The 24,457-nt window shown below is 42.1% G+C and overlaps 1 protein-coding gene across 1 annotated transcript in view; it reads right to left on the minus strand.

Moving 5' to 3' along the window:
- The window catches only part of MCF2L2 (MCF.2 cell line derived transforming sequence-like 2), a 60,154-nt gene extending 37,521 nt beyond the window's left edge, over nt 1–22,633 (minus strand). The window contains 2 exon segments of the mRNA XM_017810465.1: nt 4,838–4,921; nt 21,973–22,633. Coding sequence (XP_017665954.1) covers nt 4,838–4,921; nt 21,973–22,114 — 226 coding nt within the window. The 5' untranslated portion in view covers nt 22,115–22,633.
- Nucleotides 22,634–24,457: the final 1,824 nt, after the last annotated feature.

Consider the following 24,457-nt stretch of genomic DNA (forward strand, 5'->3'; position numbering starts at 1 on the left):
TTCCCCAAGTCCCAGAACACAGAGCACCATTCATAGTTGCCCCTACTAGACAGCCTTTCCAGCTGCCAATGCAGCCTGGATAGCTGTTGCAGTGAAGACAGGGACAGAATTCAGCTGTGGAAACAAAACAGCTGAAGTGCTTGGGCAAGGAATATACATGGGAGAGAAAGGGTTATGGCAGCAGAGAAAATTTAATTTTGCTTTGCAGTGTAAAGGGTGTGATTGACAAATGAGGTGTGAGTGCTGAATTTTGGGAGCTTTCACAGCTGACATTGCATGTTGTATGACTGATGTAAAAGCAGCAAGCAATCACAACTGCAGGCCAAGATCCTGGACACGATGGGGATCTTAGAAAATCTTCCACTGCCCAGTTCTAGCCCACTTATGCCTCCTGTCTGGGCATCAAAATATCCATGGTTTAGACAATCAGGGGCTACACTGAAGTGCTATTCCATAGCCAGCAGCTCTCCTAACTAGAGATCACCAAATATGCTGAATCTCCCGGGGGAAAAAAAAAAAAGAAAAAACAAACAAAAACCCAACCCAACAAACAGGCCATGGTCAGGAAAAGTTCCAAAAGTTTGTCTGCAAGTTTACAGAGCACACCTCCCCAGCCTGCCACAGACACTAACTCATCAGTTAGTATTGGAAAGTGTTCTTCCAAATGTTGCTGACACGTGCAGGTCACTGCTCGGGCCTGCCCACGTGCAGAGAACTCCCTGAGTCAGAGCAGCTCTGAGTGCAGTTCATCTCCCAGGCCAGACAGCCAAAAAGGTCAGAGATGTCTTGGCTGAAGTTTCCCTGCTTTAGTCAGGTCTTGCTTTTTCCATGCTCTGTTGTTTTGGTTTTTCATGTTGATTAAGGGTTGTGAGTGCTGAAATTCTTATTAAATCACGCTTCCTGGGTCTCAATTTTTATACAAGCTCCAAGCTGTCCTTTTGGCAAGGTCAGGCCAGGTTTTCCAAAAGGCTCAGTTTAAACAGGAAGCAGATGGCCAAATACCCTCCAGGCTTTGGAAATTAAATAAACTGGCTTCTGAGTCAGTTACCATTTTCAGATATAGTCTCCCATTCACTGCAGTCCTGTTGACTTAACAGGAGCAGAACACAAAGAAAATGACTCTCTGCTAATACGCTTCATGACAGTTTGTGTAATAAATTCGTGATTTAGTAACAAGATCCATTATTGCTGCAAATGGCAGATTGGGCTCTTTGAAAGAGTAATTACAGATAAGAACAGGTTGTGAGGCTGCAGATAAAAAGGGGGGGTAGTAGTAGTTTCAAGTGCAGATTGGTACAGCAGGTTATTAGTCTGTCAGCAGGACAGAAATGGTATCGTACCAGTGGTTCTTTATTCTTCAGTAAAAACTGGTGTGTGATAATAACCAGGTTTTCAGTAGTACCCAACTTTGGGATGTAGTTCCCTTAACACCTACAGGAAACACACAAACCTAACTGAGCACTCCTGTGTTGTCACAGCTGTAGTCCCATAACTGGGAGTTGGTTTTCAGGGAAAGGAGAGAGGCAGTAGTGGTTTCAAAACTAGAGTTTAACCACAAGAACCAGTACTCCTAGTAGATCTCACAAGCTAAGCAGGGCTAAATCAGCACATGGAAAAAGATGACTAAAGTAAAATTACGTGATTAAGCACATTGTCACACTACACTGCAGCCTTTTCCATGACCCCAGTGGACCAGGGAAGGCTTTGGAGAGTTTCCCTGTTCTTGGCATGGACAGTAAGGTCTTGGTTAGTCTGGTCAGGAGGGCTAAGACAATCAGGAGGCTGTTAGTAGCTAATACACTCATTATAACTAGACCCTGGCACAATCAAACACCAAACTCATTAGGCTTGTTATATAATTCCTACCATCTGCTCAGAGATGGCAAGACAGTCAGGTCCTCTTAGGAAGTTTGCACACAGCAATAGTGGAGAAAAGTGTTTCTAATGAGTCATGTCCAGAGAAAACAAAGAGCCTTTGATTCAATCACTTTCCTCTTTCTTTTCTGCTTTACTGCAAGAGAATATTATGTGTTCACTACATCTGCTTTAGCTGCCAGCTGTTGCTGAAAAGGTGGTATTAACCAAAGAAATACTCATTCATAACAAAGTTTGCAATAGTCAACCAGTTACTTTTGCTATCACTGGACAAATGGATTTGGGGTCCACAGGACTGAACAGGAGAGCTTGACAAAGCCAGAGGCTCTGGAGCAACAAAAACCAGACTCACTGCTACATCCTCTGAGCTCTGCATGTGCATGGAAGAGAGGTCTGTCTGTGCTCTGGGGGCTACAGCAACCCCATCTACTATAAATCAGCATATACCACTGTTATGAAGTTGTTCAGAAAAACATAATATATGTCCATAACACTCTAAAAGAAAGTTGGGATTGCCTTTTACTGCCAACAATGGTGAGACCTTTTTTTCCAGACAGTGGCTACTGACTGCAACCTTTCAGTATGGAAAACCAGGAAACAGGCTAAGTATCAAATTTTCAGTCACCATGTAGGCAAGCACTGAAGCACCAAAATATTTGTGGTTGCTCGTACCTAATGAAAAGCAGCAAAGCAGCATGCTTTGAGGAAAAGCTACAGAGCCATCTGGAAAAAAAAATCAAAATCAAATGAGGTCATTTATGTGTGAATTACTTTAATAAGTGAAATGAGACAGAAGAGTGCCCAGATTTGTTTTCATTGGATGAGAAAACCAATCTTTTGCTAGAGGAAAAAGAAAGTTACACTTATTTAGAGAAATGCATTTTTGAACAGTATAGGAATTTCTGGCTTGTACCTTAACCTCTGCTTGCAGGAGGCAATAAAGGGACAGTAAGGAAGATTCCTGATGTATTTTACCTATGGTCACCAACAGAATAAGATACTGGGCTGAAGGGACCTCTGAGTAGATGATTTAATGTTCCTGATCTTCTTCACATGCTGCCATGGGGATTTTGGAGTGGAGGCACCTAGGTTTCCAAATTTAGCTGTAGACTTCAGACTGAAAACAATTTGGAAACTATGAACTATACTGCCTTGGTTTTTATTAGACTATTATTTCTGGACTTTACTGAGGAGATTTTAGATAAGCCTGAAAGTTCTTCAGATGGGATTTGTTTTTCATGTAGATGGGGCCATGAAGGACACCTTCTCACTCACCTTTGTTATTGGTTATTAGCACTTGTATGTCAATGAACCAGTTATTTGCCAGCCTCTAACAAACAAGTCCCTCAGCCCTGCCTTCTATGAAGAGTTATTTTCAAAGTCTTTAAGCAGCTTACACTTAAATTGCTTTATTTAAACATCTGTCTCATCACTTGCAAGAATAAAAGAACTAGATCAAATGTGAAGAGGTGAACTTGCTAAAACAGCAGGTGAGAACACAGGCACTGCTGGAATGCTGAGTGCATAAAGAAATATGAATATGCTTTTTTATGTTTACCCTTGACATTTTTGTTCCATGTTTAATGTTCTAGATAGAACTGGAAATGGGTTTTTCTTCCTGTTTAGTAAACCACTTTCCACAAGTTGCTCATTACATGACATATACAGCTTTTATTAATGGTCCCAAATGTTACAAAGTAATGGGGTTCAGACATGGCAGCCCCCCACATTTTACTGGATAAGCACTGCATGTGAGGCAGGGAATTCTCAACAATTTCTAGTTATCCTGCACTGAGCACAACAGTGGGATGAAATAGGTTTGAGCAATTTAATGCAGTTACAGACACTGTCCTGCCTGGAGGTTTGTGTTCATTAGGAATTCTAGGAAGATGTGACCCTGAGATGCTTTACTGCAGATAAGAAGGCAGCTGGTTCCACCAGTCAATACCCTCTTCCTAATGCAAACCTGTTAGTTACTGAACTGATTAAACTGTCACAAGATGCTACTTATAAGCCTCCAATGAGGTTTTAATACTCAGAGCCTCATAAAGAATTCTGTGTAACTCAAGATTTGGATTTCATTTGGCAGCTTGGAATGTACTTAAAAATGCAAAGATGCAGCAAAGAGCCGGCCTGCCGAGTTGACCATTTATAGAGCTGGGTCTGTGCACTCTCTGCACTGTGTTCCCAGTGTTTCTCTCTGACAAGAGGGACAGGCTGTTCAAGAGAACCTTCTTATGATAATCTCAGCATTTTGTGTAAATTCATGATACTTCAGTGTGTATCTATGGGGAAGATAAAAAGCAAATTCTGAATTCCCTTATTTGCAGAACAGGCAGAAACAAAGACAAAAGGAATTGCCAGCAGCCATGCAGTCAACAGCACAGGCCATTCTATGATAGACACCTTCTACAGTATCCAAAATAAGTGTATTAAATAATCTAGCAAATATTTCAGTATCAGCTCTTTATTCAGGAAAGGAACTGCGTCACTTTGTGTGATTGCAAACTTCAGGCAAACAAAGGAATATGTAATAATCATATCTTTAAAAGATTAGAACCTTACACTTTAGCAATGAATCATTTCTAAAACAAAGGCAAATGAGAAGGAAGGGGGAGGTCATGAATAGCTCCCTGATAGACCAAAATCTTTTCCCACAAACAAGATGCTCAGCCATTGTAGAAAGATATGTGTATAAAGATTTGTTTAAAGATTTGTTTAATTTCTTACCCTCTATATCTGTTCTCCCCAGCCCATTGTGGAGAATAAGGAAAACAAGCACAGCAACTTGGCTTTTATCAGTTCCAAACACCCCAAATATCTGATTGTAACAGCACTTTTCATTAGCAATATAAAAATGCTACTGCAACTGCTGTACAGAGCTGAAGGGTGACAGTCAGCACGATAGATTCCAATATGTTTCCAAGAGAATGCTGGAATGTGATTGCTAGCAACTTCTTACCTGACAAGATAGCAAATTGCCTGTGGAGCTGCTCTATTATATCCACTGCTACCAACGGCCGTATCTCCTGCTGCATGATTTCATCTGTGCAAGGGAGAACAGAAATGAGTTAACAAAGCCTCTATGACAATTTTTGCATCCTTTAAGAACCCAGCTAAACAAACATGACTCTCACAGTAAAAGACCCTGGCTGGGCTATTGGTTGAGATATGACTACCATGGAGAAGTTTATGATACTTACAGAGTCTCTCTCCTCTTCAGCCTACTAACTTCAGCTATTGCTTTGTGGTTTCACAGAGAGCTTTCCATAAACCAGCTCCAGTAGATTTGCCAGGGCTTGCCACAGGTTTGCTCAAGCTGACACCTGCTCTTTACTGCTTCAAGTTTCATATTAAGTCACTGCATTTGGCCTCCCAGTACAGCAGCTTTTCAGTCTATGAAACAGTGAAGTCTATTCCACATTCAGGGCTATGTTCCACCCCGGACTCCCCGATCTCTGCCGGAGGACTTTGTGTAACCAACCAATCCAGAACTGTTTCCTTTCCTGATGCTTTTTCCGCTACAATCAAATACATAGTAAAAGGAGGAAATAAGGGGCTGTGAGGCTTTCTTCTCATGAAAACAAAGCCTGCTCTTTTACAGTAAACACTGAAAAGTTAAAAAGTAACTTGGCAAGTAGCTGGGGAAAAATCACCACAACTTTTGTGTGATCTATCAAGTGACAAGCAACTATAATCTCACACTGAACTAATGTGATCTCTTTCTGAAGCAGGTGCACCCAGTTGTTCTCCCCACTCTTCACTCCAGTCTAGAGCAGCAGCATTTATGGGGAATATCTGCCAAGTCAACTGGCAGGATCAAGGTTTATGTTATAATAACACCTACTGTAACTACTCCTTTAGCCACTGTGCAGCTACAGAACAACAACCAGTCCTGGTTTTGTACAACTCACCTCTAACTGCCCAGACAACAAGTGGGAGGAAGGAAGCTGGGTCCAGGTAGATCATAAATCTGAGGGAAGGCAGGCAGCTGCCCTATTTAAGCATCAAGATCTTAACTGATATGAATACAATACAGACACTGAAATACTTTGGTGCACCTGGTTTTAAACCAACTGTCCTGAAATAGAGAGGGAGGTCAGAGAGGTTAGAGATTAGCTTCTTTCTCTTGCCTCTTAGTCTACTGCCCAAAATATCATCTCTCTTCCTTTCAGACAACCACTCTGATCCTTTCCAGAACTAGGGATTCTAGGTTTTAAATGACACAACTTCATTTGGAAAGTTTTCTGTTCATTTTCAAAGAGTACACTAATGCCTTGAGATGAAGTAGATGAAGGGCTTGTGTCATTGCTCTCTCCCAGACAGACAGTGACACACAATGTGAAAAGAAGTTGCACAAATTTTGGCTGATGCACAAGAAAAGACAATGATTCCAAGCAATTGGAAATAATAAATGTCAAGGGGGCTGATTCTGCAAAATCACCCTTTGAACTTAAAAGGGGAAAACTCAAACTGGAATGAGTGAAGTTTTTGATGTGGGACCTTCATTTCCATTCTGTCTATCAGCTCTCTGATTCTTGACATTGCAGGTGGCTGAGAGCAACCAGGAGAGCAGAGCAATGAATCACAGCTAAAGACCTTGGTGTCAGGGACCAGTACATGTTCCCAAAGCAAACAAAATAACAGTAACCCCTTAAGTTTTCCCTTTTGTACGCTGCAGTTTCCTCCATGCATATCCAGAATGGGATCTGTGGGGGAAACTGCAGAACAAAAAAAGGAAGGCAAAATAAAATCTTTTTGAATATACAGGGTTATTTATTAGAAAGCAGACAATATTTATTAGAAAGCAGATAATACCATAAGCCTGATTTCTCTGCTAGCTGCTTCAGAACAGCATGTTGACAGCCCTGTTTGGAGTGAATTAGCTACTACACCCAAGGAACCAACAGCAAAAAGGTCCTGTAACCTATGAACACAATTCTCAACAGCATCTCCAGGTCATTGGTCAAAAAATTATACCAGCCTTCAGAAATTACACTTGAAATACTTCTGATTCACCATGATTTGCCCTTTTCAAGCCACACATTGGCAGCAAGACAGAGACATAAGAGAGAAAAATGGGTGTTTAAAGCTGACTATAGCTGAGTCAAAAAGCAAAAAAAAAACAAAACAAAACAACAAAAAAAAAAAAACCTAACACAGAAGTAGGGGAAAAGAAAATCAAATTAATAATTAAAACAGACTCTCAGAACAGGGAAACCTTAGGGCATCCATTGAAGAAAACACTACTGATTTCAGGAGCCAGAAGATACAAAGATATTGTGACAACTGTGCAGTCCCACGGGTAGTCAGGTACTCTCAGGTTTGGGTAACCAGGACTGAGATTATGCCAAAAAGTTGCAGAAATAGAGTAAAGGTTTCTGCAGTGGATGAGACAATCACAAGGAGGCTCGACAGAAACAGACAATGAACTAGAAAAGGTGCCACCATCTCTCACCTCTCAGAGACTTGTTCATCCCTCCAGGGTGACAAACCTGTCAGTACCTCAGTTTGCATTTGGTGTTTCCCAATGTGAAGGTATCATTAACATCAACCAGTCTTGAGCAAAACAGAAATTCCACCACCCCCATATTAGCTTTATTAGCTTGCTCTAAAAATAGCTTGGTTTCAGGTTCCTAAATATCGTTTTTATTCCCAAAGAATTTTGGGATGTAAGGATCAGATGAAGTAACAGAAACAAGAACTGCAGAGTGCCAATTAATTCTCATCAAATTCCCTGCCTGGGCAAGACAAAACACATGGGATTTGTTGTAAAACCCACACTCAGGAGGAGATGTTATGATGATGAGAAAGGTGGTACAAAATACATTTGGTGACTAGGAATCACACATTCAAGTAAGTGAGTAGAGCTCACGCACTGACATGCTGGGAAAAGAAATTGTAGCAGAAGAAACTAGCAAGAAACTGAGAAAATCTGAGCAAACAAGGAAGGTGCCTCATGAGCTCAAATGGCAAATCAGATCACATGGCCATGAAATGTCAGCAGCTGTACCCAACAGCACACAAGGTCCCATTTGCCCATTTGCAACTTCTTCTAGGAGAGTGCTCAAAGGTAGTTACTCTCCAACATGGATGAATTTGTATCACCATCACAGCACAGAGCTTGCAATAGAAGTCACAGCCCTTGGAAACATCATTACCTGGAGCTGCTGAAGGAAGTTTTTAACCTTCGACTAAAAGAAAAGCTTGAAAAAAATCTTATAAGCAAACCTAAAGACACAGGTCTGGGTCTGTTTCAAAGTCATGACATTTTGTCTAGCATTACTGAGCATTAATCCATTTATATCTTCCACTAACTTTATCCCAGGAGGCTCTGCAGCCTCTCTGGTCTGTGTGCTGCAAGCCACAAGCCAGAAGGAAGTGGTGTTCAGCCTCTTGGACAGAAGCAATGTACCACTTCCCTGTGGGACTGATATTCCAGCTGAGAAAACCCTGCTTCAGGCTGACATGAGCTGATATTGAGCTGACAGCTGCAGGTTCATAGACTACTTCAGAAAAACCTATTGAGGATAGGCACGTTTTAATTCACTACATGGGGACCCAGAGGTCAATAGGAAGGTTTCAGGAAGCTGAAAAGCCTCAAGAGCTTAACAACTGCCTTGTTTCATTGCAACTTGCCAATATCTACAGAAGAGATTGGATAACCCCTGATCACCTCAGAGCAGTCCTGTCCTCTGATAAAGTCTGTAGAGCAATGCCATTCAAGATCATATCAAAACCTACACCAGCCAAGTGTCTGGAACATGTTTATCTTGGCAAATTTGACTCAGACATTTCCCAGCTTCTGTGTGATTGTTCCTGTGGTCTTAATTGTCTCTAAAATTGAAAAAAAGAAAAAAGCTTAATTGATCAAATGGTGTTATGTGAAACAATGCCAATCCCCTACATAGGCCATCAAAACTGAGTACTTACACATACCATACAGTTCTTCATGATTTGAACTAATTTAATTTGCTAAGGCAATTAAAATGTGAATAAGAATGTGATGGAAGAGGGAAAAAAAACCAAACCAAACCAAACAAAAAAAACCCCAAACAAACAAGTCAGTTCATCTATTCTTGGTTCTCCTCTTAAACTACCATAAATTGAATTCCTAGCAGAGGCCAGTTTCACTGAAGAAGAATTAGACCTTACAGTTTTGCTTCAAAAGGCTTTCTGCCCAGGGTGAGAAAAAGAAAAGCAATTACTGTAGCCATCTGTCTGGCACAGCTTCTCCTCCCTTCTTGCTCTCTAGGGAGACTAGCTGCAACTGTGCTATCTAATCTTCAAGGGGAAAGCCATTCAGTTATGCTTCATAATTCACTCAAAAATGAAACATGCTTGGGCTTCCCCATACGCACACTTGCCTATTTTATTCCTCACCCAGCTGTATGTGTTCCCACAGCAGGTCTGGAGGAGCTACACCAGCAGCAGCTGATTAAAAGCAACAATGAATATAGTCTTGTTCCTTTGTCTCTTCTCTGAGCAGAGAGAAACTAGTTTACATGCTAATGGCAACTAATAATTTCCAACAGTGTTGGAAATATGACCTTCTGGAGTGAAGGACTGGACGGTGCCGAGCAGATTGACACAGCAGTGCCTGTTGCTCCGTGGAGGACACTAAAGGCAAAGAACCACAACAGGACACTGGGGTTTCTTTGTGTTTCAGTGACTGAACGGTACAACTGCCTGGCCTTCTGCTGACTACAGGAGGGGGTTGCATCAATCCCCCATCTGAAGTCACTAATCTTGGAATAATGGGTTACAAATTTCCAGAGCAAAGTTCATCTCTTTTTAATGACAGCCTAATATGTAATTCACAGGGAAGGAAGACAGGTGGGAGTGAAAGAAAATCTTTGCTAGAATGGTAGAATACATCAGCCTACTTCTATTTTGTGCAAGCTCAGTCAAAAATTATGCTCAGAGCATTCAAATCAAGATTGTGGGTTTGGAGAAAAATCAGATTGCTGATGTGATGGAAAAGGGCAAGGGGAGTTTAGCATGAGGCCAGATATTTTATTTTAAGAGCATGAAAGGACACCTTTCATGTTATATGTGCTCATGCTTCTTAAAAAGTACCAAAAGGCAACATACAAATTCAGAGTTTGAAGGTTGCAAGGTACCTACAGTTGAAATGTTCACTCAGGTCCTGCTTTTCTTGCCATGAACAACAGTTAGCTATGAGTCTAGCAGAGATAAGTTAGATTTCAAGAATTAAACACATTAAGGAAACAAATTTGCATGTTTCACTGATAAGGTTTAAGCAGGCTAAAGGATTTGAAAATAATCTGTCCCACCAGAATTCCCAGTATGAACCCTTAAGCAAAACATTTCCCTTCCTGAAGGTCAAAAAGAACTTCAAAGTTACTACTTTTTGGTTTTCTTTTTTTTAAAATTAATTGTATTTATTTCTCTTTCTCACCATTTGTGCCTTCTGTTTACTTTTTGAAAAGGTCTGTTTATTCTCACAGCCCAGACAGAGAAACAGCAAGATCAGACACAAGCTGCTGTGCTACAAATTGTTTTCTCTAAAGAGGAACTAAAATCCAGCTATAAACAGAAAGGAAATCCCATCCTTTCTCTTATTCTTCTGCGTAGTCCCACCACCTCTTTTTTTTTTCTAACCCATGTTGAGTCAACTGAAAACCAAGCCAGGAATAAAGTTATTGTAAATAAAGTGAAGCAATCCTTTCCTTAGCGGAATTGTTTCTGATCTGGGTTAGTTCTCTGCAGAGCTGCTTGAAGGGTACAAGTGCTGGTAATGCAGGGGGGGCAAATGGCAAAGCCAGGACTACCCCTTCCAGAAGACAATCAGACTAAGATCAGCTTATAGCAAAAGCCAGAACAGAGCATAGGTAAAGTGACCGATGTCATCTTTTACCCAGCTCAATTTTTCACCAAGCACAACTGTAAAACTTACAAAGAGTATCTGTTTAAATTCAATTTCTCTTCTCATTAAAACCAAACTTCATCACAAAGTTTGCTCACTAACTTACAGAGACACAAAATTCTTCTAAAATATTTAAGTAATGGTTCATTTTAGGTATCCCTAAAAGTTGGTGGTTTAGTTGTAACAGCAGCCTGACTTTGTATACACTAATGTAGTAGAAATCTGGACAAGCAAGGTTAGGAGCAAGATTCCAACTGTCTTGAGTGATGCACTTCCAATATGTTCCAATCTCTTCAAAAGGGGACAGATAATGATGTGGATGGAATTGCCTCACAAGCTTTCCCAAACAATCTCCATAGAAGAGGGAAAGGCTAGAAATGCACCTTTCTCTGAAGAGCTCAAAAACCTGTGACTCTCGGTGTCTATATAGGCAGAAGCTGAACTGGTACCTGATGGGATTTTTTCTTGCACAGCAGATCTGCTCTCATGTTTTCTCCTGTCATTACACTAAGTGGTGATCAGTATTTCCAAGGCATCCTGCACAGCCTAATGATGGATGTACAGCTTTACCTGAGCTTGGCTCTGCAGACACATTAAACATTTCTGCTGGTTTTAAGTCTTTCAGGGAAGATTGCTCAAATTACTTTGGATCACTGCATTTTTTCAGTTAATCTCATTTACTAATTTTGATACTCATTTTAACGTAAAATTACAGGAGTGGAGAGGTCACGGATTCAAAATACTTGTTTAGTGGCTGTGTTTTCCTGTGTTCCAGGAGTGGTTACAGACTTAAACAATTTGTTTTTACAGGCAGGCAGAATACACATTAGGAGTCTACTGTGGCTGACTTGGAAGGGGGAGAAAGGAGAGCTGTTCACGTCAAAGAACTGAAATCTTGTCCTCCCAACTGGAAATCCCCTCAATTTCAGTTTCTTGAGTAGGTATTTGGGCAAAAGCCCAACATAACCCTTTGTTTGCAGCTTCCTGAATGAAAGATGCAAGAGAGGCTCAAAGCAGTCATTACAAAAAACCTCCAAAGGAGACATTTGAACACTGTCCAAGTAAGAATGTAAGGACTACAGACAGTACAGACCACATTCCCACTTGTTTGCAGGTCAACATCGCAACTACATAAAAGTGAAATTTCTAGTTCACCCTCAAGGCCACACCAGCCATTAGCAAACTGCAAGGACTTTCCACGGACTTGCTTGCAGTGACTTTCAAGTCACAAATTGTCCAGCATGCTCCTACTTTGCACTGGAAATGCAAGTGAACCACAGTTATTTTTGATTCAAACCTGAATTTAGATCCAGCCTTTCAGGTGGTTGCTGATTCGACAGACCCCTCAGGCATGAGTATAAGGCAAAGTTAAGTCTATATGCAGCTGCACAGAAACAAGAGGAAATGCTTGAAGTCCTGTTTTGTTAAACACTGAAATATGTATTAATCTAAAATGATAGCAAATGGCCAGGAAGTTCAGATACAGACGCAAAATCTGAGCCTGGGGAACACCAAGACTCAGAAATAGTGAAGTTGATAGTTCTCAATCAGGCCTATGTATAGTTTAAATGTTAGTTATTCTGTGTCAAATTGACAAGCAGGCTGTTACCAGTCCAGGCAGGATGTGTCCCTGCTACTCATATATGCAGTGCTGCTACTGCTGACATGTACCCTCTAGGCTTTATGTCAGCTTTCTAAGCCAGCTTCAAAATATTTTGGTATAGACTTCCTTGGATGAAGAAACAGATTTTGCTACTTTTTCCATTTAACCACTTCTTCAAAAACAATCTTTGAATGTTCTTGTTTGACTGGGATTTTTTTTTTTATGTTTTTAAAGAAGTTGTCTTTAAATTGATTGGCAAATCAAAAAAAATCAAAATCTTTCTGCTATATAAGTAAACTGGTATTTAGCTTTACTATTGGTACATTCTACAAAAATACACTGGTGTGTACAAATTTTTATCTATAGTCACACTTCAAGGATTTTGATTACTTACTGCCAGAAGGCACCATACATTTATGCACACATCTAAGAATCCTTCATGAATAATGCCCGTAAAAGTTAAATTCTACAAACTACTACAAAATTCTTAAAGTACTCTCACTGTTCTGTTCAGGTGCCTTCATATCCCTGCCTATTATGAAGTTACTTCTTATAATAATTCTGTAAAATTATAGGAGACAGATAAGAAATCATTAGCAAATCTTCACTATGCATTATGAACAATCCATAATCAGCAAAGATCTAAAGAAACACACCATTCCACATCATTTGCTCAGCAAACTTTCTTTTTGAGAGATATTGCTTGATTTCAAAGAGTGCGTGCTGGGATATGATGGGGGGATGTTACATCCTACTATCCACAAAACTGAAACCTCCCTAAGAAAAACATTAAAGATCAAGGTCTAATCTCAGCATTCGAGAAATTAACCCAGATTTACAGCAGCGTGTGACAGCCTCTTGCCTAGTCCCTCAGTTGTAAAAACTTCTTGATGGTTTCCGATTTTTGCCAGAGAAAAGTTAATTCATCATCTTCCCAAAATCTGTGCTCACAACAATGCTGGATTGCTAAAACACAAATTCCTCCTCAGAGAATAGAACAAAAGAACATTTCCATAATGTCATGTTAAAATTCATCGTGAGTAACAAAAACCACATGTGGCAAACTGCAAATCTAAAATACTCTCACTGCAATGCCTGGACACTGAGCTAATCAAGAGATACAGCAGACTTCATTCCTTCCTCCCAGAGCTTGCCAGCAGACAGTTTCACAGCTGAAACAGTATCTTAGAAAAATTCTACCCACTGGCTCTGCTCTGAACTATTGCATCCAGCAAAATCATTTCAGAGCCTATTCACATAATTTCTGAGCTCAGGAGCTCAGAAATGCTCAGTCCTGAGCAGAGGCCAGTTAGCTCAAAAATATTTCCCTGGTTACTGTCATTGGAGACAGACAGTGAGCCACAGCAGCCATCACTGCTGCCAGCAGCACTGTGAGTATGTGTAACAGGACCAATACTGCTCACAGCTGACCTCTCTGCCCAAGGAGACCCAGCCACCTCCTGCAGCCTCCTCCAAGCTGTCACCACCATCTCAGCTCAGATCCCTTTAGAAAAAGTAACAAAAAGATGCTGCAAAGGGCGATGCCTCCCCTTCAGACCCACACACACTCACAAGCATGTGCCCTCCCTTGTGTCCAGACTGGCTTCCCGGCAGTCCCGCTGTGGCAAGGAGTTCTCCCGAGGCAGAGGGGAGGGATGGAGTGAGGCAGTGTTCTGTGGAAGCAGTCCTGGATCCAACCAACTGTGCACCAAAGAGCTGACGCTCTCCTGGAGGAGACTGCACAAATTGCTTAGTAACTGCTTCAAGGCAAACCGCAGCAGAGATCTCTGAGTCGCACAGTACCCAGGCTTTAACCCTCCCCAGGGTACAGCTGCCTGTTCCCGCCCAGGCAGCTCTGCACTCAGGCCCTTGGACACTTCAGAGGCATTCACAGCTTAACACAAACAAGTAAAACTACAGCCCAATAACCAACAAAACAGACTCACTTGCTCAGACTAAGGCATGGAAAGGACTTCCATTAAAATAACTTTAAATAGCAGAGTACCAGGGCCAATGGAAACCAGCAGTGCTGCTGTGAATAGCTGTCTTGGAGTACTATCCCAAAGGCACACCCACACACCAGAGCACAGACCTGTTATTTAAAGGCAGAGAAGACTGCACCATGAATTTGGTTGGAAACATGACAGCAGCTTTTGAGCCAGGGAGGAATCATTTCTACATATCTAGTAAGACACAAGTTTGCACAGTGCATGAAGGGAGTACATGTGCTTTCATGTTGTGTGCCAATGGTAGTGTTGCATCTACAGCTGTCTGAAGCAATACTGGGTCACCACTTTAACATTAGATTCATTGATAAAATTGTTCTTTTACTACCACAACCTCCAGCAGCTCAGTAACTGTGGATACAAGTCACTCTTCACCCAGGGTACAGCACAGCAGCTGTCCCCTAGGATGTCATCATGGCGAGGCTTCGCGAACGAAGATTTGGGAAGGCTCTATCCACATTTGCTACAGCCCCTAGGATGTGTGATGTAGTGGTAACACCTTTTTTCTTCTCTAAGTCCTGCCATCAGTCAGGCTCAAAAAAAGACAAGTGTCATTCATTTTATAGATAAGGAAACTGAGGAATGGTGAGAGGAATCCAGGTCACCAGCCAACCTCAATATCCCACCTGTAAAATGAGCAGCAAACCAAAGTTGTTCAGACAGACAGACTACTGGAGTGGATCTGTCTTAAGGACAACACACCCACTGTTTCCATCCTTACCCCATCAGCCAACCAGCACAAATTCTCACAATGTTTATAGTACAGCATAAGAAAACTAACACAATTTTCTGTGTAGTTACAGATAAATGCCAAATCAAAGCAGAGAATCACTGTGCTGGTATGAGATATGTATGAGTAGTGTTACAGACAGACACTTCTTGGCAGATAAAGGTAGATTAGGAAAGTGGCAAGATGCATAGTATGATTTTTACACTGCACTTCCTTTCCCCAGCCACTCCTACACTGCATGCTGAACGGGTGAATTTACCGCTGTGGTGAGTGTATAATGTTACACTCTGCTGCCTTTACCAGTGTAAGTGTCCACGTGTAACGAATTTACAAAACATGTCTCCCGTTCCAGATACGTTTTGCTCTCAGGTGAGAGATTCCCCTCCAGCTCTTGCGCACAGCGGACACACAACAGCGCAGTTATGCACCGAGCCCAGCTCAGCTCCGGGGGAAGCCCGAAACAACCGAAGAGCCCGTGTTCAGCCCAGCCAGCTCTGGGGTAGCCACTGCCCTCTCCCGGGCACCATCTGCCACCTTCCTGCCGGGACTCGGCCTCCCGAGGAGTACAGGTAAGAGAAGCTCCAAAGCGTTATGGACAAGTGTCACATCTATCTAAGTGGCTGCTAAGTGTGCCAGATGATTACAGTCCAAAAATCACTTTAACCCTCTGTATAGAGACGCTGCAAAAGTAGCAGATCCAGCTGTGAAGTTAGATATTACTCTGCAAGTGAATGTGAATTACTGACCTCATGCTGGATTCCAGAGATAAGGAGAGGAATGAAGTCAGGACAGAAGAGGCACCAAGAAATTCTGCTTGGTCCACTACATGCTCAAAGGAAAGCTCATCGTGCAGCACTTTCAGTTTCATAAAATAGATTTACACATGTCAGACATTTTTTATTTCGGTAATTAGTAAAGGCAATTTTAGTCAGCATCTGTAAAATGTCTTTGTTAAGCTGAAAAGGCTCAGTTGTGCCTCTCTCAGTAGAACAGTATTTTGTACTATCCAAATACTGTCCCACCTGCACTCAGCACACAGAATAAAGTAATAGTGATGTTTCAGTTTTTGTTACTGGGAAGCATCTGCAGTACACATTTAAGTTTACTTAAAAAATAATATCTAAGGACCTGATCCTCAGTTGCTACAATACACCTCAGTTTGATTGAAATAACTTGCACCACATGAGCATCTGACCCCACACGTTCATGTGGTCACATCTGTGGGTGTGGGTCTACAAAAGCTTGGCAAGGAATGGCTCATCCCCAAGTGCCTCTAACTCAAGAGATCATCTTCCTAGATTCTTTCACTGCAGGACCAGGGAGGTCCACTAGGTTCATTGTGTTTGACTTGTTGAACACACAAGATGTTCACAGAAATTGGATTAAACTAGCATTTTGGAAAGCTCTTTAATCTTATGGTAAAGACTCCAGGCAACTGCAAATCCACTGTTTCCACGAGAGCTGACCTAACACAAAGAAATTGGCTTGTGCTTCAAAGCTCCCACTTTCATTTACAGCCTACTGGTTTTTATTGTGGTTTTGACTTAAAAATGTAATAGTTGTCCCCATTTTCATCTGTTCTCTGGCAGATCTCACTTTTTGAGTCTAGTGGTAAAGTCAAGGGAAAATGGAACAAAGTATCCCTTTCCTTCACCTCTTCCCATCTCACCTCAGCTTTTCCCAATGCTAGCAGATGATGACCTTACTAATTAACAGTATCACAATTTCAAAATCAGATCTTCAGCCATGTAGTCCCCTGCTCCTCAAAGGCTCCCCCAGCAGCACACTGTCTCAAGGTAGTGACTCAAGAGTTTAGACAAGTAGCCTGAACTCACCAATCCCCAGTTTTATGACTCACAGGAACAGATTCTGAATATGAATAAAGCACTGACTGTGCAGAACAAAGATGCTGAGATATCCTGGCTTAGAAAAAGGTGAAAAAAAAATCTTTGGTCAATAATTCTTGTCTGTTGTAAAAACCTGGAGGATTTTTTTCCCCCTTGAAAAATGGAATTAACTAGTAGGATCAGAAATTTGTGCAATAAAACACTTGGCATAGTCCAAATATTCATAAATATGTGGGCTGCTACAACCAAGCTTTATTTATCATTCTTTTATACGTGAGAATGAGTAATTCTACTACATAATGTACAGATGGTGAAGAAGGAAAGTCCGTGGCTTAGAAACCTCGCTGGGCAGGCTAATCCACAGCAAGATTCAGGTAATAAAGCAGCAGCACAATTTGTATAAAAGATCAGTACAGCAGAATTGGGTCTTTAAGTGGGGTTTGAAACATCAGAACTGGCTGAAATTAGATAATAAGCTCCGTGGGCATAACCAGGGTGAGAGCTCTGCAGAGATGCTCTCCAAGCTCCCAGTATATTCAGCACCATTTGCCCCTGAAATCTTCTCCCCAGACAGTTTACACTACAATTTAGGCATATAAAAAAAGCAAACTGTGCTATTATATTGTGGTAATAAGTCCCACAAGTTAACAAAACATTGCCAATTACAGCAATCTGTCTATCCGTGTTTAATGCTTTTCCATTTCACTGAATTGTTTCTTGTTCTGGTATCCTGGGAGGAAGGGAAAAACATAAATACCCAGAAGGCCTCTGCTATAACTTGCCCTCTGAGGATTTGTTCTCTTGATCTTCTCAGTACTACTTATCTCTCAAAATTCTTTTAAAATGGAAATCAAGTTCTGCCTTCCCTATTTTCCTCACAATTCTCTGGACTTTTCTGATTAGGTAAACAGGGTTTAGTATTGCTCAACTGCAGCAAAGCATGCTGCATTATCAATGGGAACAGGTGAAAAGAGACACAAGCATCCAAGATATAGATGTTCTCTTAGAAAAACCTCTGTGGAAAACAGAATATTTTAATTTAGCTGTTTTCTTTGCAGTAAGAGCCAGCTGGAAAAAAAATTACCCCAGGTTCCCTAGATAGCATTTTATATTAAAGAAGAGATACTGGACGCAAATACAACATGAACAATTTTGAACAGTGCACGAGGAGGCACTGTAACTGAGTCTCAAGGGGTTTAGAAATTCCTTTCACTTATACTGCAGGTTTTGGTCTTCACATGAAATAGTCACTTTCTCCAGTAACCAGCACCTTTGTGGAAAGGTCAGCCTTGTGGGAAAGGAAAGCAGTTCTCATTAATATTTTACTACTAAAGATGAAGAAGCTCCAAAAAGTCCAAGAAATTTCAGCCTGGACTCAATACATATGGGAATTCCTTCCAGAGATAGCACTGTAAGTCATTAACTGCTCCAGTACTTCAGTCCCTTTCCCTCCTTGAACAGATAGACATGAAGAACTGCTTTTCAACTCCAGCAGTAAGAGAGACACAGCAGTAGGACTGAGGAAAGGTTCCCATGATGTCTGGACAGACAGAACTGCAGCATTCCTCTGCTCTACAGAGGACAAAATCAGAAACCCTCTGTTAGCACAACAGACAGGTCCCCACCCCACTGGCAAGGAGGCTCTTGCCTGGTTTTGCAACAGCAGCAAAATCCTGAATAGCCTCAGTAATGAACTGCATACTCCTTAATGTCTGCAGATTTATTACCCTGATTTATGCAGCCACCAGCCTTGAACACAGATGAAAACCACACATTTATTCCCTTAAAAATATATAATCCAAATGAAGCCTCGAGCTCCACAGCATGCAGAGACATAGTGTAACCAGCAAAGAATCATTCATCCATGTAAAGCCCCCGTAGGTGTGTGGTCCCATTGGTGGACTGGAGCATCACAACAAGGCAGGCTAATTGGGAGCATCTGGGGACAGAGAGGGCCAGTTTGGCAGGAGGTGTCCTGAAGCATTAAAGATGTTCATCAGCAGCTGGGTGACATGAGTAGTCATGTCAGTGCTGAAAGGGCACATGAGCCACAGTCCAAGAATGATGTATTTCATGACAAGAGGCCATGCTTTGCTTTCACCTTCGGTATCTCTTTAGTGAGGAACTGAGAGCACTCCAACGAGGATCAGCCCTGGACTGGAGTCCCTGTCACATTTCTTGCCTGGCTCTCTCAGGGCTCCTTCCCTTTGGTTCTCATAGCTGTGCTATAACTAGCACCTTGAAGCTGCAGATCCCAGAGAGTCTCAAGGTCACATACTGGTACTCAAAATAGCACCATTTGCACACCAGACCCCAGAGGGGCCTTCAGCACCCGTAGGCAGCTCATGTAGCCTGTTGCAGGGAGCTGGGGCTGTGGAGCTCTGAGCAGGCATCACATGGCCACAGGAAAAATGCCCTTCAGCTGGCCCCTCACAACAGCACTTCCTTTTTGTAAGCATTCACTGTTTTCATCTCTTTACCTGAACAGGAGACTACAACCACACTTCTAACCACTCATCAGAACAAATCACGTTGATTCAAAGGAAGCCTTGAAACTTGTGTGATCCAGGGACCGGAATAGCTTGGCACAGCACTGCTTGCTCTGGGGTACTGCTGCTGAAAGGCAGGTTACCTGCAGGCCACTGCAGCCACGTGGCCTCTATTTCTGCTGTAGTTACCTGCGTGCCTTCCATCTCTTCTCAATAAAATATTTAATAAGAGAGAAAATTGCCACAGAATATTCACAGGGTTCAACAGACATGGTGTGTATGTGAAAAATGCTTCATATTTTGGAGTGCCTGAAGCACTGTGTAAGTACCAGCCAATTAGACCTCAGCAACACTCCAGCTGGATCTTTACATTGCAGAAATGGTACTCCTAGGTGATGGTAAGTCAGAGCATGCCACAGGGAAAAAGGCACACATCTCTAGAGTTTGTCAATGAGTCTTTGCTAGTAGGACTAGCAAGAAGGGGCAGGCAGAATCCAAGTTCTCTGGGACAGATCATCTTTCTTCCTCCATGTCTATGCACTACAGACTACAAAGGAAAACTGATCTAATCATCAAAGGATAGTCATAACTACACCATCAGGATCCACTTTTTATAGAGGTAGGTAATTCTATTCCTACTTTACAGATAAGAAAACATAGGCCAAAACAGGACCAAAGATGAGAACGGGGTCAGAGTCAGTTCAGAGCAGGAGGAAGGAACCCAGGCAGTGTTGTTATGAATTCCTGAGCCACCTTGCCAGCTCCTTAGCCCCCTTCTCACGTTGTCACCGCATGCAGAGTTGCCCCGGTGTGTTCTCACAGCTCACCCAGCTCTAACACTTGCAGCCCGAGGCATCTTGTCCCTGGCAATAACCAAACTTTTGCCCCTCCAGCAACTTCATTGGCAGAATTTAGAACTAAAGCAGCAACGATGTTTTCTGCCTCACTAAATGATTGGCAGAATTTAGAACTAAAGCAGCAACGATGTTTTCTGCCTCACTAAATGGCAACAGGCTCAAGGTGATTTGACACACTATCTGTTCTCCAGCAGAAAATGATTTTCCAAGGGATTTCCTCCCATAATACTGTGCCAGGTAGCCAGCCTCTCAACATGAGAGGCAGAGAAGATGTTTCCCTGGGAACAGTAACCATAGCAAAGCTATTATCAATCTCTTCTCCTCTCTACCTACAGGAAGAAAAAGAACAGCAGATGCCTGAGCTCTGCCTCCAACAGGCCCATGGGCCCCCAGAGCCATAAGAAACCTGGAAACACCTGATCAAACATCCAGGAAGGAAATTCAATGAATTCTGCTGTCTTTTATTGGGATACCAGACATTTCTGTCATACTGTGCTGAACTCGGAATGCCACAGTACAGAGAGTGCAACTGGAAACATCAGTGTGACTGAGAGGTCAGCCAAACACAGCAACGCATAGGTAGGCACCGAGCCCAAAGATCAGCACGGATGGATCACCCACAGAAGCAGAGGTACAATGGACTGGCTTTGCAGTTTTCAAACCCTGACATTGTGTGTTAGAGCCCTATTAAAGAAAGCATCTGCAAACCCCAGTTTGCAGGCAGTAGCTGCTGGCCGATGTCCTGCTTCTGGTCCACCTCTTTTTCTACAGAATATTCTCCATTTACCACATTGAATGCAACTCTCTTTGCTGAAGAGCTAATTAAATCATAATAAACAATTCAGCTTGAAAATACAATCATATTGCATGCTTTTGGGGATCTTTTCATCACATATTAGTGAACGTTATAATGGATTTGAGGTTTACTAAGTATTTATTCAAGTTAACACAGCAAATGAAAGGGGGCTGTTTGGTTAATCTTTCTTTCAAATGTCACATAAAGAAAAAGTGTCCTATGATTCAGCAATCTTCATATGTGACTAAGCAGTCAACAGCCTAGATTTCAACTATTATCACTCCAGAGTTAACATGCAGTTAGCACAAATTGCCAGAACAACCAGCATCTTATGCTAGCAACCCACTGAGAGCAGAATACTGCCCTGTACCCAGGCTGACTCACACAGAGCACAAAAAGCTCCATAGTCCAACTTTCTGAGTAACTAGAATCTTCATAGAGAGAAAGATAATGACCTTCTACATAGTAATTTAGGAGAACAGGGTGACAAGTTCAACTGGGTCATGAAACCCACTGCCCCAGCTTCTTACATTCATTTCAAAAAAAGTATTTTCCTTGCACAGTAAATACCTGCTCCTGACATATACAGAAAAGTCAGTGTCTGACATCCGAGTGAAATAAATATTTATTCAGAATGAGCCTCATTCATTTTAACCTCCTTTAGGTCAAATCACTGCAAATATCCCAGAAATAGACAGCCAAGTAAAATGCTACAGCCACACCTGAGTTAATATCCAAATCCAGCCAGTTGCCTTTATCTGTCCCTGACTCCTCAGAGAAAGCATTAGAAACATAATCTCTTTTTTGCAAATTGCCTGGGAATGCAGTGCAGCTCCCACTAAGAGAAGATGCTATTTTGTTTAAAGATGCTGTACATACCTTTCTTTGCCATGCGCTCCAGCCTAACGCATCCTCCTATAAAATCATGGTAAGATTTCATTTCTCCCTCTGTTATCCGGACAGCAGTGAAAGGCAGATTCCTGGGTACCTGTTGTCCACATTTCCGACACCGAGAAGCCATTGCCACAGCTCAGAAGACTCTTGTCAGGAATCTGCTCTCTGTTTGCTGGAATCCAGCCTGATTCTTCAGCCGTCAGTCCAGGCTGGTGACTTTATCCCACTTAGTTCATTCAAGGTCACCCTCGCCAGCAGGATGTTCGCCATCGCAATTGGCTAAGACTTTATAGGCTTAGTGACTGTGTTTGTTTCTCCCTCCTTGCTTTCAATATCAGTTTACTTTAATCTCTCATTCAGAATGAAAGCTGTGAACCTCAGCACAGCCCATGCCCTGAATGGCTTCCTTATCATTAATTTAAAGCTGCCTTACAAGCAACAATGACGAGAGAAGATCCCAGAAGCACATTGCAAGATCACAGAATGACTCCTAAGGAGCATGCCAGACAGGTTCACAAATAATTTTTCCTCAAGAAAAGGGTTTTCTTCATGATTTTTGGTGCCTTTCAGACTTATGATTTTATGATTCTTCATCTCTCAGAACGGATTTTTTTACTTCTGCATTTCAGCTTGGGCAGTGCAAGGAGACTGCTCTGCAGAGCTGCTCAACCAATTACTCATATGTCTGGCAGTGGCACTGGGAGGCTGCAACTGTACAGAAAAGCCCTCTGCTGCTGTGCACAGTCCCTGCTCATAAGATCTGATAATCTAAATGAACAGAGTAGCAAATGGAGAACAAGGGAAATATTGCTGGCAGACATGCTCTGCTAGCTGTGCAACCCCCCAACCAATTTTGTTTAAAAAAGAAGTTGGATCAATCAATTTGACACCAAAATGAGAGATTTGAAACATCCATTAAATCTCTTTGAAGGGGCTGGGTATTTACATTGATTTTTTTTTCCTTTTTAACAACTACTATAATACAAATCACTGGTTAGAGAGCTTTGTGAAGAAACTAGTACTTGGGGAACTGAGTACAGAGAGCACGCAATCCTGATGCAGTAGAATAAAAAGGAGCCTTCCCTGGGATCTGGAGGGAACTGCACAGGAGATGCATAACAGGCACAAGGCCAGCACTGGTGACAGTGCAAAGAATACAGTGAGAACCCGATGAATCAGGGCTGAGCTGCCACCCAGAGCTCATCCGCAGGGACCTGAGCACAGAATGAGCTTCCTGCAAGGACCTTACACACAGCCTGAGAACCTTTGCCTTCCTCTGCCTCAATCACTAACACCTGTTGGCACTTCACACAGTGCCAGAACAACATCCAGTGTGTTCAGCTCATGGCCTACTCAGATCACAGCTGATCCTCAGGCACAGAGTGGGAAAAGAGAAGGGTAATTAATCCAAATCAGAGAATGAACCAGAGAGAACAAAGATGTTCAGGAGAGAAAAGCCTTACATGGTGCCATTACTAAAATGGTGAATAAGTGTCTGGACTGCATTGAATGCCTGTAAGCTGAAGCACACAGAAGTCAACTCGTTCCTGCTTCTATCCCATTTCACAAACTTGCAGCTTCTCCCCTGCCAGCTCTGCTGCTCCTCAGCCACACAGTAGGAGCTGTTTAAGCTTCCTAACCCAGCGCACACAGACTGACCATACAGTAAAACAGCTACCGGACTTGAGAACTGAGCCTCTGGACCTCCCTCCTTGACCAAAGAAAGTTATAAAGGACATTGCCCCTTTTATGGTAAAAGACTTGTGCTACCCTGCCCCCCAAATTTGCTACATGGCATGAAGCTGCTCTTTGCCAAAACACTACCTGCAAAGAGAGGACAATGATGTACTGAGCTGTTGGATGACCTGATTCATTAGCATTTGTAAAATATTTATTAGAGCTTCCATGGAGAAATCCCCAGGGGACAGCAATATTTTAGAGATAGGGAGAGCAGTGGCACAGAAGGCAGAATTAATTTGTAGGAAACTGCCATCATGAGATAAGAAAACTAGAAAAGCAACCCCACTGTTTTATCTTTAAATCTTTCTTCCATCATCTTTTCTTTCATTACAGGGGCTGAAGGTGTCCTTCCATACACAGGCAAACACAATGTACCTCAGAAAATAAACTTTGCTGACAATATATTCATGTCTGACATACACAGATTAATTGCACTTCAACCTTGCACACGTATAGATACACAGTGAGGGAGAATCCAGTATTTGTGGCAATATACTTCTGTCTGCCGCTCTTGTGTACTCTGCTCCCACCAGTATCTACATGGCTTAGCAACAGGAGGATCTGTGAGATGCTCTGTTCCAAGTGGGAGACTTGACTCTGGAAGTGGGATGCAAGAAGAAATCTGCCCTGGGTGTGAGCTTTGGAAGCACAAGTAGCCACAGCACGCAACAGGAAAACTATCTAAAATCATCTCTCAGTCTTTCCCTAGGAAATCCTGATCCATTACAAT

The sequence above is a fragment of the Lepidothrix coronata genome, unplaced genomic scaffold, assembly GCF_001604755.1.
Source record: "Lepidothrix coronata isolate B3197 unplaced genomic scaffold, Lepidothrix_coronata-1.0 Scaffold29, whole genome shotgun sequence".
NCBI classification, from domain to species: domain Eukaryota; kingdom Metazoa; phylum Chordata; class Aves; order Passeriformes; family Pipridae; genus Lepidothrix; species Lepidothrix coronata.